The 17,788-nt window shown below is 36.8% G+C and overlaps 1 protein-coding gene across 3 annotated transcripts in view; it reads left to right on the top strand.

Annotated features, from left to right (window-relative positions):
• Nucleotides 1-17,788, top strand: part of cped1 (cadherin-like and PC-esterase domain containing 1) — a 71,318-nt gene that overhangs the window by 28,738 nt on the left and 24,792 nt on the right. For 2 of the 3 annotated variants that reach the window (XM_053508716.1, XM_053508714.1), the window contains exons 7-14: nucleotides 366-496; nucleotides 600-672; nucleotides 3,458-3,616; nucleotides 4,307-4,411; nucleotides 5,372-5,505; nucleotides 7,161-7,213; nucleotides 7,297-7,483; nucleotides 8,628-8,796. In XM_053508716.1, the coding sequence (XP_053364691.1) occupies nucleotides 366-496; nucleotides 600-672; nucleotides 3,458-3,616; nucleotides 4,307-4,411; nucleotides 5,372-5,505; nucleotides 7,161-7,213; nucleotides 7,297-7,483; nucleotides 8,628-8,796 (1,011 nt within the window). The remainder of the gene's footprint in view (nucleotides 1-365; nucleotides 497-599; nucleotides 673-3,457; nucleotides 3,617-4,306; nucleotides 4,412-5,371; nucleotides 5,506-7,160; nucleotides 7,214-7,296; nucleotides 7,484-8,627; nucleotides 8,797-17,788) is intronic. The other variant, XM_053508715.1, reaches the window with a different exon arrangement.

Below are 17,788 nucleotides of genomic sequence, written 5' to 3' on the forward strand. Positions count from 1 at the left end.
TGAATGAATGATATGTATATTTTGTTTATATAGTATTTAGGTTTTGGTTTATTAAATGTTGTCGAAAATCAAAGTTATTACTTCTGCTATAATATGGATAAGCATTTATTTCCTCTTTTTTGCTCGCTAGTAGTTAACATGCTGTTAGCTAGCCTTTCTAATGGGTGGTGTTAGTCCCAGTGCTGAACTGGAATCTCTGGCACCAGACTGGTGGAAAATGGAAAACAGGCAGTGACAAAATACACAAATGGTGTGTGTTAGTGCTTTGCTCCTGGTCTTTGTCTCTGTGGTTCAAGAATCAGTAATGACTTGACATTTAGATTTTAAGAACTTATATTTTTCAATTGTGTGTGTTTGTGTTTCAGTTGCAGTCCTTCTTTACAAATAGGCTGGATCCTACTGCGGCTCTCCAGGCTTCTGAACTCATGAAGCAAGTCATCAGTGAAATTCTAACAACTGCTGACTTAACCGCAGCCGACTCCAGCTCTCCACCTAGGTCTCTTTAATACAAACACACACACAGCAGAAATTTAAACACTATAATATAGGGTTACATGACGTGGAGTTGTTTAATGTTTTTTTTTTCATCCCCTTCCTAGGTGTTCATTGTGTTTTCAGTTAATGACCTTCACACTGCATTACAATGCTTCTGTGCATCCTGTAGTGGTTAAGGTATAACTGCACACACACCTCAAGTGGGTACATTCTTAATAAATATCACATTATGTGTCATTATTAGATTTTTGTTCATATAGTAGTATCTGTGGCGATACACCATAATATATCTAATATAACTAATTGTATTCATAAACATTAATATATTGGCTGATTGCAGTTAGATACCTTAATATACACCCACTGGTCATTTGGTACAACTGTTCAACTGCTAATTAATGCAAATACGTAATCAGCCAATCACATACTGTAACAGCAGCTCAATGCATTTAAGCATATAGACATAGTCAAGATGATCTGAGACGTTCAAACTGAGAATCAGAATGAGGAAGAAAGGGGATTTAAGCAACTTTTAATGTGGCATGGTGGTTGGTTCACTCTCTGAATGCACAACACGTCTAACCTCGAAGCAGGTGTGATACAGCAGCAGAAGACCACACCTGGTGTCACTCCTGTTTGCTAAGTACTGGAAACTGGAAAAGTCTCATGGACTGGCCAAAATAAGACAAAAGAAGATTGTAAAAATGTTGGGTGGTCTGATGAATCTCTGATGAATTTTTGCTATGACATTTAGACAATATGGTCAGAATTTGGCATAAACAACTCAAAAGCATGGTTCCATCCTGCCTTGTACCAACGGCCCAGGCTGCTGCTGCTGGTATAATGGTGTGGGGGGGATATAGATTAACTGTAGTCATAAACCTTAATATATTAGCCAGTTGTAGTTTTAAATAGTTATACCTATCAACAAATTATATTTATATAAATCCATGATGAATTCGAAAGAACATACTACACAGTTGGAGGCTTTTTTTAAAGCATGCATTACTGACATAAAAATTATTTATACATGTTGTTGTTGGTCTTTCGGCTGCACCCAACAAGGGGTCGCCACAGTGGACCTCCCAGTCCGCACATACAAGCTTGGCACAGGTTTTACACCGGAGGCCCTTCATGACCCAACCCTCACCGGCACTGCATACAGTGGCTGGGGTTTGGGCACTGGCTGGGAATCGAACACGGGCCTTCCGCATGGCAGGCAAAACACTCACTAATGAGCCTCTAGTGCCCAATTTATGCATAAATATAAATTGTATTACAGTGAAACCTAGGATTGCGAGTGATCCGCAAGATGAGCAAAGAATAAATTTTGACTTGGAAACGAACAAGTCTTGGTTTACGAGTACAGAGTATCATGTATCCCGCATACATTCTTGTTTTGATGCCGAGCATCACGTGATCACAACTGAGCCAACGTTTTTTTCTCTTTCTTGCGCTGCAGAATTGTGGGTAATCGTCTCCCCTGCTGGGTCTTAGTGCGCGTCTTTTACTGGTATAATCAACATCCGTGCACGCGTGTACTGTTTGCTATAACACTGTGACCTTGTGTGTGTGCATAAAACACATTTAAAATTTTTTGTGTCTGTATGCATGTGTGTACTGCGTGCGTGTAAGGCAAAACCAAGTCTTATTAGGGAGGCTAAAGATCCATTTTCTCTCTCTGTATCAGCCTGCTCCTTATGTTTGTATGTGCACGCATTATTGGACACCGTGCCACACGCACGCACACACACACACACACACACACACACACACAGACCCCTCCTACTTTTGCCTACATAGACACACACACTCTCTTTTTCTATGCTCTACACAGAAACACTGCTCACTGTCGTGATTCTTTTCAAAGGTAAAGTGCCGGTTAATTTGTTTTATTTTTACTTTACAGCAGTAATTCCGTTAGTTTGTCGCTCAGTCAAGTGTCATTAGAGAGATTTCTTGTTTATTTTTCTATATTAAATTTTTTAATTTGTTTTATTTTTACTTTCTATTTTGTGATAATTATTTTAATGTATTTATTATTTGGGGCTGTGAAACGAATAATTTGAGATTCCATCATTTTTTTGGGGAAAATTAGATTTGATTTACGAGTGTTTTGAAATAAAGCCCGCCTTGGGAACGAATTATGTTCGTAATCAAAGGTTCCACTGTATTTTAGATTTATATATTATTAAATAGGTAATGTTCATTTAAAGTAAAAAAAATAAAACTCAGAAGAAAATATGAATCTATAAAACATTTGCTTAAATTATTTGTTTTATTGGCAGTTTTATTTATTTTGTGTTGAAGTATCTAACAGAGTGCTAAGGCTACCTAGGCATACTAGTTCAATTAGCATTGGCTAGCTTGTTAGGAAACCTGATCTAATAATATCAAATACTTAGTGCTGAAGGGTTAGATAAGATTAGTTACGCTAACTAGCTAGTTAATATTAGCTAGTTCTGTGTTTGAGTAGATGGCAGTTTGAACAAATTTTCTTAAATTATTATATTGTGGTAATAAAAGTAATCTTTAAAAAAAATATGTTAAAAAATATTACAAGTTTTTGGTGATTGTGATTGTCATGTTTTGGTTTAATGATTTAGTTAGCAAATAGCTGTGCTGCATCGCTAACACTGCTCTACCCTATACCTGTGGTTCCTATATTACCTATGTATAGTAAATATTAAGCTATTTGTATAATTTATAAATAGTATTTTGCTATCCAGGCTTGCTTATGTGGTCTAATCTTTTAGTTACATTTGCACCCCTGAAATAGAAAGCATCAATGTTATCTCTTTTTCCTCTGTTCTTGTAAAGATTTATAGTTTTTCTTTGTACACTAAAATGTGTAGCATGTCAAACTTACTTCAGACACTGATGATGAAAACTAGATGGCAGCAAAAGCTCATTTTCAGTCCTCCACATCTGTTCAACTAATTTCCTACACTTTTCCTCTCAGGTGCAGACTGACTTGCACTTTGACGGCATTAAAGATCCAAAGTTTGATGGGCAGATCACCAAAGAGTACATGTTAGAAGATATGCTGAAGCTCCTCTTCCCAGCGTGTGGCAGTGAGGACAGATCTCCTCAAAGTACTCAGGATACAGAGGAAATCAAGGTTAAACGTGACTTTAGAGTAAAGTCTCAGTTTCTTATTCAGTTCATTCTAAAGCACATCACTCAATAACTACAACTTATTTTATAATCATACTGTATTTTTCTTTTTTCTTTTTCCTTTTCTCATTAAAACGTGTTCTACATTGTTTGGTTAAACATTTTTAGGTTTTACAATATAACTTATATACAATATAACAATATAACAATATAACAGAAGCCTCAAGCAGATACTAATTAATTTCAAATTTTTGTGACTACATATTTTATATTATTTTAACTGTATTTATTAAGGAACTCATAAGTACTGAATATTCAGTTTCAAGAAAAAAAACCCTAATTTTCCTTTGGAAGTTCACTGTGAATGATGATTGAATGATGGCGCATTTTTTGTCCTTCTTAAATTGATAAGTTAATCTGTTCAGTACTGTAAAAGCAGTGTATATGTCAGTATTTAGGGGCAGTGTTGACTCAAATGTTTAAGGCTGTGGTTTACTGCTCGGTCAGGGATTCAAGCCCCGGCACCGCCAAGCTGCCACTGTTCAGCCCTTGAGCAGGGCTTCTAATCCTATCTGCACCAGGGGCGCTGTATCCTGGCTGACCCCAGCTCCCTGACTGGGATATGTGAAAAAAGAATTCAAAGTGCAATAAGGTACATGTGACAAATAATTGAATCTTAATCATCTGTTTACAGGACAGTGGTTGTGAGCTGGCAAGTGGTTTGTGCTTAACATCAGATAAAATGCAGTTCCTGCTTCAATTTCATCAGCAGCTCAAGCGATCTGGCAGCTTTCATCTGGTAATTGATGGATTAGTTCTACATATTAAGTAAAACATGAGAGTAAATGATTATATTTTCTGTCATATAATTACATATTATATGTGAAGGATTTCATAGAAAAACAAAATAAATCAGAGATTTATTTATTTATTTATTTGCAAAATCTATAAATATTTGACAATAAAATTTGTAAAAATTATTTAAGAACTAATAAAGGGTTTTTACAACATATACAGTACAGTATTTTACACATTTTTCTTAGCTCAACAAAGTTGTTTAAAAGCAGAACTTTTATTTAAAATGTTTGTTATATTTGTCAGTATGAATTTTGTACAATTTCACAAAACAGTATAACTCCACCTGTTACCAACTCCTTTTTGTAACAAGGTAAATATGCAATTTAGTATAAATTATATGATCGACTGATGATGATTTCAAGGCAAAATTAGTAACAAACTATAAGCATCTTTTCTTGGTTAGTTTCATTTTTCTTTTTAGTTCCTTCACAGCTGCTACCATTTTGCCAAGCTGCTACATTTCTCTTAATGCTTTTGGCAGACTTCCTTATCCAAAGTGACAGGTTTCTCTTATAGTACACTACAAGTCAAAATTTTGGATATACCTTCTACATTTCCCGGTCATTTATGATTTCTATTTCTTTCCACATTGTAAAATCCTGAAAAATGACAAATCATTTACTGTCATGTTTGGGCGTAAAGCATGTAGATTTAAAGTGGGTAAGAGAGGGATATATAATTTTTAGCAAAAAAATGTGTGCCTCAGAATTTGCCAGATTAAATGATTAAATCTTTTTGTTTGTGATGAAATCCTTCATATAGTAAACTATGCCACATCTGATATGTGATCCTATCCATAATTCTTGTTTGTTACTATTCTCTTATTAGTATTTATATAAGTGTTAAGATAAATGTATGTGTGTGTGTGTGTGTGTGTGTGTGTGTGCGCGCACCATGGCAGCTCTATCCCAGGTCATCTCAAGTCTCCAATCTCCAATATGATGTTATTCAAAGATTCCCTGCTGCAAAGGATTCTGGGAGTGCACCGAGTCTCTCAGGCCTGGTCCAGCAACTTAGCTCATTTTTCACACAGAGGTACTAACTCGTGTTTTTTTCATGCTTAGACATATTAATAAGTTGCTCTTTTATTAAACTGCTTACATACAAATTATGCTACTTGAAATTCAAAGCACTTGCACTGGAGACTGCTTCCAGAAATTAAAGTCTCCTTGCATTAACTTTCAGTTAAATTTTTTCATCAATTATACATTTTTATTTGATAAATACCTATTTATCTATGTAGAAAACATAGAGTTTTAGAAAGAGTGAAAAGGTTAAAGCTAAATAAAATAAGCAGATCAGCTTTAATTTCATCAGTGATATTATTATTAGAAGCATTTTTTATAAGGTTAAGTATGTAAGTTTTAAGTTGTAATATTTTTGTCATCTTAAAAAAATGTTTTTATTGTATTAATAGGTTAGGCAGAGAGTTCTGCTGTACAGAAAGACAGGCAGTGGGCTTCAAGCTGAAATAATATCATCACTAATAACATTAAAGCTGATCAGCTTACTTTTAGCTTTGTCGTACCTATTCGGTAACTGCAGAGTGAATCACAGATCCGAAACTAAAAAGTAGATCGGATAAAGATTACGTTTTGTCTTTAAATGACCTGGTACATTAAAATTCACTTATACCACTTCAGCGCTGTTATTTCTGCTGTAAAAATATTAAGTAATCCAAGCAAAAATATTCGGTTTAGCTTAGTTAGCAGATGTTTGTTTACATTGAGCAAGTATCTTATTAGTACCTTATTTTAAAGTAGATTATTATATCCGGCACATAACTGTTCATATCATCGCTTTTACTCAACATTTTGATTTGACTTATGGTGCAGGTTAAACTTTTTAGTGCATTCCATACATTGGAGGTTCCATTCCTTCAAGATTAAAGATTTCAGTGAAAGAGTGAGTTCTGACCAATGTACAGATAAACCCTTTCTTTTATTTATATAGATGAATCAACTCATCCTGACTAGTCAGATAGTCTTGAATATGCAGTATGTAAAGAATAATGTTTCTGACTACACAATAATAAGTTTATGTAAATAATTCTTAAGCTCCAATCTGGTATTCCAGCCCATTTTCCTTTGTTTTATTTCCCACCAGAAATGAAGTGAAATGTTACCATGCACATATAAATGATTCTCATGTGTACACGCTGTTTGAAGCTAATTCTACAGTGAGCTCCATATGCTAGTTTGAGAGAAACAATAGATGGTACGTTAAACCGCTAAGTGCTGCTGTCAGATTCGTTACAGTCAGGAACAGCTCTGTACTGCCAGACCGGACCAAAGTGATTAGAGAACTGGCTCAGACGCCGGCTCCCACGAGGCATGTAGTTAAGAGTGACTGAAGGGGAGATTTTCCCATTTCTGTTAAGCGGCAGGATGAATTTGGGCTGGACCGAGCACAACACGATCACAGCGCAGCATCCCTGAGGAACAAATCCTGACCGAGTTCTGATTCTGATTCGCATCTGGGCCTTTTTAGCCCAATAAATTGAAACACAAAGCATACGTTAGTGTATATGCATGTGTCTATGTACTGTATATGTGTTTAATAGTAAAATGCAATGGAAGCAATAAGAAAACACACATTCTTATAATATAAAATTTGGTTGTGCTTTTGTGTATTTTTTAAGAATAATATTAAAAGCTAATATACAGTCTCCGTTGGCATTTTTCTCCCAGCAGTGATGATCCGGACAGGGTGGAGAAGTGGGATTCACAGCCACTACAATCAGGTACTTGCTTTCATCTGCTCTTGGTGCTTTAGTGTGTATAATGTTAGTTACTGTTTTATGTAGTTAATTCATTTACTCCATAGGGAGGTGTTTGGAGCCCCATCTCCGTCAGATATATACCGATCCTCCTCTGGTTCTAGCACCACTCTTTAACCCCTGGGTGAAGGAGTACAGAGCTGAGGTACCGTTTGATGTGGTCACTATCCGAATCAGGCCGGAGCCTGTAAACACAAAGTGCAACGTTCACCTGGATGAACATCATGGCCCCAGGTTTGACTAAATACAGAGTACTACGGTAACAACAATTAAACCCTAACCAACAAATAATGTACTGTTCTTCAGTTAATAAAATGAAAATAACCATTTTCTAAGTGTTGTGGTATAAAAGGAGTAAAACACTGAATCACGCCATGTTATTGATTGTTTTTCAATAAGAGCATAACCCTGAAGTAATTTATCACCAATGTAGTCTGGGTTTAATAGGATCATTTACCTTATGTTTTGTCCTAACATGGTGGAATATAAAGGTGTGTAAGTACAAAAGCAAGATAAGCTCTAATATCATCACTCTAGTGAATAAATATTATTAAGATTATAATATTAACTCACTAAAGTAATGCATTTATGGTTATTAATTCTTATTGCCACAATTGAAGTAATTATTATTATTTTATTAATAATAAAAATAATAACAATAATAATAATAATAATTATTATTATTATTATTATTAAGTGCAGTCCATAAAGCAAAAAAAAATGCTTTTTTATTAAAATATTTAGGAAAATCAACTCATCATTGGAACAATGAACACTGAGCGAGCAGAGCTCCAGATCTCCTGTGCCAATCACTTTTGCTCCCCTGATTTGTCTGCTCACAGTTGAGTGATTTATTGGATTATTAGATTCATTTCTGGCTCTGCTTCCCTATAATTGTTTCAGGCATTAAGCAAGGCGCTGCATAACCCGACTCGAAATACAAAAAAATGTTTTCGAATTTAATTATCAGTGTAACATTTAATTTCAGTAAGTGAATGGCAGCTTAGGAAAATATGCGATAAAAATGTGATAGAAATCTGTAAAAAATATTGATTAACTGCCCTGACAACTGCGTTTAGAATAACATTAAAAGTCTGATTCGAGTTGACATGTGGTAGACAACATTCCTGTCCGGTACCTGAATTCCTTTTTACTAAATGCTGCATCTGTTGGACTCAGTAGTTGTGTCTTTATTTGAATGTGGATATTAGTTTGTCTTTTGACCTGACCTTGTTAAGCCCCTAGGGGTTAATATCCTATAATCTTCCTTGTCCTGGCACAGAGGAAACAGTCTTCAAAGTGTGTGTGTGTGTGAAAGAGAGAGAGAGAGAGATTAGTCACGGTCAGTTTCTCAGAGCTTATTCGTTGTGTTCCCCAGAATGGCGAACTACCCGCTCGGTCTGGGCAACAGCCGCATCAACATTCTGCTGATGGACGAGTCAGGGGAGGAGCCTGTTGTCATGACGATATACACTCTGCACATATTCCGGGAGAGCCGGCCCAGCCTGCCGATGTTTGACGAGTATGTGATGTGCGGCTTCATACAGGTACAAAGTCTCACACTGACATTCATTTTTTCCACCAAAATCTACAAAGGCACTTTTATTATAGAGACTAACTGTTAGTATGATTTATTCAGGTTATTTCCAATCATAAATTTTTACATGGTTTATTAGAGTTTATCGGAGTTAACCCCTCAGATTCCTTGTGGGCGCAGAGTAACATTGTCTACTCACATATCTTCATACTTTTCCTATTAGTTTCACTGTAATTTCTATATTATTGCAGATAAAATGTCTAGAAATGGTAGACTTACGTGCATGTTTACGAACGCATTGGTGCTTTAAAATGCAGGAAATTGGTGGCAAGATCATCAAAAATTCTCAAATTTAACTGAGTTCTGTTATCTAAGACTGAATTTTACATTCACTTGACTTTTTTACATTGCTTCGGTCACTGGCGAATGAAATGGGGGGTGGGGGGACCCCAAGCACCATGCTTTTGATTCCGCTATCTTAAAAAGTATTGCTCGAAACAAAAATCTCCTTTTGTACACTCACTCGTGTCCCACTGCTTCCTTTGTCTTTCATCCGAGCCGTAGTTGCGTCTGTTCGGGTTTCAGTGCAAGCCGATACGCCTGATTGAGCTCTCAGTGATAGGGTGGATCAGAGCGTGTGTCTGTTACACTCCTCTACAGCGGATAACCGTGTCTGACAGCGTGGCAGTGTGTACTGACAGATCAGTCACGTTAGAATGGGTCTAAAGTAAATTTGGCAGGAGAACAGAGAGAGAGCGAGAGACAGCGCCGGAGAAATGGGAGGACAGAAGGGACATAACTGTGCACCGTTGTTTAAACAATGTCAAACAGCTTTCTAGAGTGTCAAACAAATCTGCCTGATTAAGCCGTAATTTAACTCTAAACGTTTTAAAGATTTGCAGCATATGAGTTTAAATAAAAGAATTAATGAGTTACTTTTTAGTTACAATAATATAATCTGGTAGGAATGCTGCTCACAATTACCGAACTACAAGTTATAAAGTGTGAAAGTACCTGTATAAAGCTGAAAGTACCTGAATGTAACTTATTTTGAATTTAGAATATTATTATTTCAAGTACTGTAATTATTTTACCATCTCTATTAATTATACTTAAAGTGATAGTTCATTGAAGTCTTTCTTCAATCAAAAATTAGTTATGAGTTAAATTTGTTACTGAATACATCACAACTTTAAAAGATACCCACTCTATATAGCTCAAAAGGACCTCATGTGAGTCTCAGCTGAAGTCTGAAATGCATTTGTGCACGGAACGAGGGTTGTGGATTTTGTTCCCAATTACTTACACTGTAACGGACTTCATGGTCGGAATGCAGAGCACCTTTTAACAACCATGACCTGTTATACTGTACTTATTGTACATGCACCTCAATTTTAATTCTAGACAAAAAAAATCCTGAACTATCCCTTTAAATACATGAAGTCTTGCTATTTCACTTTGTTATTAGCATCTCATATGGAATTAATATTTAGCACTTTAAAATCGACAGCTAAGAACAGTGTTTTAAGTGCTAGCTTAAACACATGCTGTTTCACATAAACTAAATTACAAAAAAAAGGTTGCTTTGTCAAACACAGATTTATAATGATCCACTTGCTGTATACATGCAATTTACTGAAATCTATTTTCAACTACTATCATTTGGAAATTTTTAAATATTTGACATAATATCTTAATATAATGAGTTCAAAATAATAAGATATATCATCACAATAATGATATAACGCTTAACCAATTGTAACAAACCCTGTATGAAGTAGATAAGTAGTGTAAGATAGCAGTCCTACTTTCGAAGACATTAAGTCTACCGACAGGCCATAACACAAAACATTATGCACAGTATTATGCCTATGTAGCACCAAGGCAGCCCTGGACCTTTTCGGACCGTGTCTCCAGAGGACGTCTGAGGGTGCGTCTGGGACCAGGATGAACCTGGCAGCAGATCCTTTGGGTGCTGTGGATTGTGGGGTGGGGTTTTCATGGATCAGACTTGTTTGTTCAGCGCTTCCCAGGAGGTCTTAATCAGATTGGAATCTGGGGAGTTTAAGGGCCGGGTTGGTGGCATCAGGCTTTTTGCCCCCTGATCCCTCTGTGTGGTGCTCTAGTGCCCTTGTTTCATGGCCAACATTGACGTTTTTTGGGCTATCTCTGTGGGATCAGACCAGAAAGGCTGCCTTTTGGTCTCCATGGGCATGTGTGTACCTTGGGTTCCAGTAATCCTGTAACCAGTTTGGTATATAATGGATGATCTAGTATATAATTGATGATCAATGTTAGTGTGTTAATGCAATGGATGATTTTTGTATAATTAATCGTTTTGCAGCGATTGATCTTCAATTAATAAATAATATTCAAATAAACTTATTCAAATAATAAGGAGTAATTTTGAACCACATAGAACCTTATAATGATAAGGTCACCAACAGTTCATAAACCACACATTGTGTTATAAAAAAGAGTTTCATAATAAAAACATCAGGATGTGGATTCATTGAAACAGTGTGTTGGGTTTGAGTTTTAAGTCTATACTCAGACAAGCACTTGCATTTTTTACTTTACAACTTCCTTTGCTTTTCCCGCTTTCCTTTTACTTTATATATCTCAAATTCCCCTTCTCTCTCTCTCTCTCTCTTTCTCTCTCTGGTGTACATTCCTTCTTTGTGGACACAACGCACTAAACCTTGTTTGTGTTCACACGCAGAGACTCCTGGAGAGTTACAATTAAGGACGTGTGAATGGAAAATGCAGGACAGAGCACAGATCTTTAAATCTTTTAAACCAATGCTGTATATGCTGTATAGTCTGTTTTATTATCCTCCGCTTCTCTTCGAGTTGATCATCACAGGGCACCAGGCACAGAATCCGCTCTTTTCTACCGATCTACTGATGTCTTTATCATGCTCTGTGGATGTCTCATGCGATGATGCATACTTAATGCATAATTCTTTTTCTCAGCATGACTCGATAGTGTAGTCAGTGTCTTCCCGGGTTATCCTGGCTGTGTTCATGCTTGACCTGTGCTTCATTACTGGAAACTTAAAGTATGCAATCAAATTTAGCTTCATTTCCATCTGCTTTAATACACACCAGACCTGAGCAGGATCCTCTCGTGGAAGGATTTGTTCATCAAGACATGCTTATTAAATGTTATGAGTGTGTACCCATATATGGGTGTGTTGGCGCTAGATTGCTTTTTAGAAATAATAATTTATTTATGGTCGCATTTAGTTTCAAATGTCCATAAAACAATACTGCGATAAAGGATTTGTTTAACACTAAGGAGGTAAGACTTTTTTTTTGTTGTCCTGTGATTGAACTCACAAAATGATAACTAGCTCAAAACCATAACCGCTCAAACCAGCAGAGAGCACAGAGACATTACCCAACGGGGCAGCCCAACCGTAAACAGTAAAATTGCAGGTTAGATAAAAGACCCAGGGAAAATAATGGAACTATAGTAGCTAATTAAAAGGTAAGGTTTTATCCACCAGTGTGTAAACCAGCATCAAGGGTCACAGCAAGAATGCTTGCAGCTGGAAGTTTTCCATTTAAATTTCAAAGTAGCACATCTTTTTTCATCAGTCGATTGCGATGAAACAAAGCCCCGAGGTATATGTTACCTCAAGCTCGTTCAAAAACACCTGTGAAAACCCTAGTAAAATTTGTTCAATAGTTTTTACGTGATGTGTGCACAAACTAACAGACAAAAATTCCAAAATCCATCGTGATGTGTTCTATTGCTCATTTTACGTCCTCCAAAATATTTTTCTGCGAATATCTTCAATATACAGACACGCCAACTTTACAGTTTTATTATATAATCGAATCAGTTCTTTTGATAGAGTACGTGTTGGTCTTTAAAGTTTTAGGAATCGATCCTGAGCACATTTTGGAATTCTACCTGCATACGTTTCCTCCAGGTTCTTTGTTTTCCTCCTACTTCTAAAAAACATGCAGGTAGGTAGTTATCTGCACTAAATTGACTGTAGGCTTGGATTAATACAAAACACGGTGTCTGATAGATCATGTCAAATCTGGGGTGAATTCTTCCACTTTGTGCCAAGTTTTTTTGGGATTAGCTCCAGTTCCACGGCAACACTTTCTAAGACAGAGTAGTTACCAAAGATGAATGATTGAGTGGTTCTTCTCGCTTGAGCGCCTTGTCTTGTCCCAACTCTCTCTTTGAACTGAGTCCGCTGTCACACTCTGACAGACAAACTAACTTTTGGGGAGAAAACAATATTTTTTTTTACTTTTAACTTTAAACAGTTTTGTATATTCTTTCTTATTGATAGGCCACACGTAGGCCAAGATGTGCAAAGGCATGAAGGTCTTCATGGAATACAAGACATAAAGATGAATTCTTTTCTCCTGTCCTGTGTTATCATATTGCTCTGATTTCCCTACAGTCTTTTTGTGTGTTTCCAGTTGTGCTACAGACATGCTTTCATCACCATTTAAACATACATTTTTTTTATCAGGTTGATGCCAAATCATCATAAACATTAAAACAAGACTCAAATGTGTCACATGATTAAATATTAGCACACACTGAACACCTGTGCCAGGGTAGTAGAAAGGAAGAATTCTTTTGAAGCCAAATCTCGTCGACTTTCTCGTCCTCTCTCGGCTTTTGCACTCTCTCTGATCTCTCAATAAGTCTGCCATCGCAGGCTTCCATCAAAGCTGCACAGCAGGGAACAAACATCCCATAGCCTAACCCTATGGTCCATATGTGATTGGACTCACCAGCATTGTCGTTACCCTCCAGCAGCTGTGAGAATCTCATTGCCCCATTTAGAAGCTGAAAGCTTTCCCATCTCTGATTCTTTTGAGTGCAGCCAGAACCCACGTATGGTTCAGCCATTAGTCAAACGACCCTCACTTCCCCAACCTCGTCCCTCATCTGTGCAGTCTATAATAAGAGAGGAAACTATTGTGTATCAGCTTGGCACCGTGAAGACCCAGATGAGGTCCTGTTATATCAATAGAACCATGTCGCCAAAACCTATACAACAAATCAAGGCCTCTAAGATGTAATGGTCCATTAGGAGTTGGGATTTTCTATGCATGGCAATTGACATAGGCTTGATGTGCTGACGAATGGCTTGCTTTTCAAACCTGGTTTGTTTGACCCCAACTGCAAGGACAGAGAGGAAAAGAAGAATGAAGAACAAGAGTTTCATGTTACCATCAGCAAACTGGAATATAATCCAGACTTTCTCCTGCTCACATGGTTCCATTCCCAATGTATGATAAAGTGCTGATTGGTACATGGCGTACATGGCAACCACAAATCAAACACCGCGGTATCTTAATGTTCCGCTTTCAAAAATTCCAAAACAAAATCTCTTTTATTTGTATGTCTCAACATATCAGTTTGTCCAGTGAACATTTTGAAAACTGTTTAGAGACAATCCCCGGCAATAACAGTGTAAACCTTTATTTAGTGAATTTTGTTTTTATCAAGGTTACAGAATGTGGATTTAATAAGGAATCAATGTTTAAATGTTTTTGCTGTCAGTTGTAATGCATAATGTTACATTTAAATTTACATCTAGGTATTTGGGAGATGCTCTTATGTAGAATAACTTATATGAGTTTCCATCATTAGATAAATCGTAACACTGGATTGCTAACTAGTCGAACACTGCTGGGAAGGACTTCATAAAATTTTATTATATATATATATATATTGTAGATGGTGGTGGGGGTTACCTGGGGTGGGGGGTTACCTGGGGTGGGGAGGACTGGGGTGCAAATGGGCAGGGCAGAAAACAATCTAGATGCATGTTTGCATGAGAGATAGTGATATTATTTCTCTATAGTGATACTATATTAATAAGATATTATAGTATAAACATTGAAATAAACAGAAAATGAAAGTTTAGTATGTTACCAATATAGTGTTGTATAAATATTCATGAACCTTCATTGCTCAGCAGCTTATAAAATATATATGCACTTGATCCAGTGCGTCCTAATAAGTTTACCTTATTTATTTATCATGCTCTGAAAGTCATTAGTAAGAACAACTTAATGCTGCCACAAGATCTACAGTATGTCCAAAATCAGCATAACTGAGATTCATCTACAGTATGTTTTAATTTGAATGTATGTTAACTTAATCTTGGCCCATAATGAGCAAAATGCTGAGGGAAGTAAGAAACACAAATGGCAGTATACTTGTGGTGCATGTGGTGAAACGACATGCAGATTATTAATGAAGTGGATTTTTTTTTAAATAATCGCAGCAGGAGTTCACCAAAAACACCTGAGCCATTTTTTTTCAACCCACTTTCAACTTCTCTGTCATCTGGTCTCTTATTCAGCTCATCTTCTTCTCTTTCCTCCATCCATGGGTCAGTGAGATGCCCGGACTGGTTCATTTAGATGGGGAGGGGGAAGTTGGATGACCAGGGCCCCCCAAAAAACACTAAGTCTATTCACCCCGGTGTTCTTTGAAGTGTTCTCATGTGTCTGGGAGCCTGGTGGAGGAAATTGTCAGGCTAATGGAGGAAAAACTTGCTGGGATGTTGGGGGCAATTAGATTTTTTTAATAAGCTGAACAAGCTTGATGACATAGTCCAGGAATGCGACCTCTTCTCACTACCACCGCAAGGTGCTTAAACATATACCTACATATATATATATACATATTCTCAATAACCGTATATATATTCAATTGCCTTTCTACCCATATAGGTGTTAATGTGATTAACAAGTCTTAAACTTTCAGGACTAAATGCCTTGCATGAATACCCCCCCGCAACACCATATCCCCAAGCCCCCACCCCCCAGTGCTCTCATCCCTTGTGCAAACATACACAGATGCTCTCCCTGTGTTAATGACTTTACCCTATGGAGACATTAGTGCACATGGCGTAGAATGCGTAAGCAGCAGGACACAGTGAAGGAGTGTGTGTAAGTGCACCATATAAAACACCCGCACTGGGTAACAACACCTGCCATGTGCTTTTCTTTCCTTCATGCTTCATCAGGTGTTTTATTATAATTACACTTGTACTATGTCAAACAACTCATTACATATTGGAGCAAAAATAATGGACAATGCTGTAAAATATCGATGCGCTATAGCATAAGACATATTCTGTTTGATGTTAAATAATAACATAATAACATCCATATTATAACAGCACTGAATTCTCAATTCTGATTGCTCATAAGGTGTTGATTATTTTTTATGACAGAAGCTTTGGCTGTGCTGTGTAGCTACAATTCAAATAAAAGGTTAAAGCATTTCATAGTGAACATTCCATAAAAATATTCAAAAAATATTTTCAGTTATTGATATAAAGATATTATATGAAGTTTTCTGTGAGTCTTCTCTTTAGCTTTTTTTGTGGAAGGAGTCTTCAGTATCAGCACTTAATAGTCAGAGGTAAAACTCTTAACAGTTTCTTGGTAACATGAAATAATACAACCGTGATACTTTTTTCGTAACTCGTAGACATTGTCACATTTTTGGCTTTGTCAGTCAACAAAAACGTTGATGTTCTTACAGTACATTTAGACATGCATCATATTTTATACAAATGCACCCCATTGACTGATTCAGACAAACACACAAGTACAGTACATTCCATAAGTGGCCGTGGTACGCATGTGGTATTTGCTATTCTGCAATATTCTCCACCCTATAGAAGGCTGTATTATATAACCCAGTTGACATATGAAAACTTGAATGCGTCACGCCAAGCACTTTAATTTTATATATATATATATATATATATATATATATATATATATATATATAAATATATATAATCACATTGTTGTCATCCATTGGTGTTACACTTTTCTTCTACCAGCAACTTCATTAAACCATTCGTCGGAATTTCACCAAACCTTTAGAGACCCTTCACTGTGCACACAGCCAACTTTGTGTCTTAAGTCAAGGTCTGGTCTTCTGGGTGATTTAGATAAGCCATCTCAGCAGAAACCCTAAAGTTAAAATGAGCATTGTAATTCGGTTGGAATGATGTTTCCCACCCCAACATTCTTTTAATCTGGCAACATTAATTTTACAACTTCATTTTCTACAAAATGATTAGTCCACCAAGTTGCCACTGTTGGGCCCTTGAGCAAGGCCCTTAACCCTCAACTGCTCGGATATGTAATAAGTAAAAAAATGTAAGTTGCTCTGGATAAGAGCGTCTGCCAAATGCCTAAATGTAGTATGTAAATGTAGTTGTGATATTCTTGTTTATTAACACTGTATAATGTGCTTTTATTACCGAGCATTACTCGTTATGAACAATAATTCATTTTGGCTAGAATGTGTAAATCTGTTTAGTCTCTGAACACTTTATTAGGTGATGTTATAATTAAGTGAAGTGTACTCCACTTAGTAAAGCTTTGATGTGCGGCAGCTGGGAATTCCTCATCAGCCGGTGATGAGAAAGACTGCTGTGTGCCTCTCAGGAGCTGGTGCTACTGCTAACGGTCCTTCTAAAACATTCCCTCACAAACATCCCTTCTGTTCCCCCTCGAGCCTGAGACCCAGGGCCAGAAAACAGGCGTGCTTAGTGTTGTCTTCACTGGCCTTATTAGCAGTTAATGTTAAACGGCGAATTTGATGCAGTGTGACATTCACACGGGATAGATTATACACAGCTGTGCTTTCCAGCTGGATTCATATATGGAGAATATTTTCTATTTTCTAGAAAATCCTAGGAGATGTTTGAGTTGTGTGGTGGATTCTGAAGGCCACAGTGTACAAAGTCAAGGGTGCCAAAGGTTATAGTGTCACTATGCAGAACAAATAAAGGAAGTGTTTATTCTTTAAATGTGAGAACCCACGTCTGGTTAAGGTTTTTACTATAACATCAGTTAATTAATAGAGCGTTCTAGCTGCCATATTGCGTTGTTATCTCCTAACCTTTTGACACATCACTTCCCTCATATAAGGACAACAGAGTTTATCTCTACTACATCGTGTGTATATACTTGTAAGCTTT

This window comes from Clarias gariepinus, chromosome 12, assembly GCF_024256425.1.
Source record: "Clarias gariepinus isolate MV-2021 ecotype Netherlands chromosome 12, CGAR_prim_01v2, whole genome shotgun sequence".
Lineage (NCBI taxonomy): Eukaryota > Metazoa > Chordata > Actinopteri > Siluriformes > Clariidae > Clarias > Clarias gariepinus.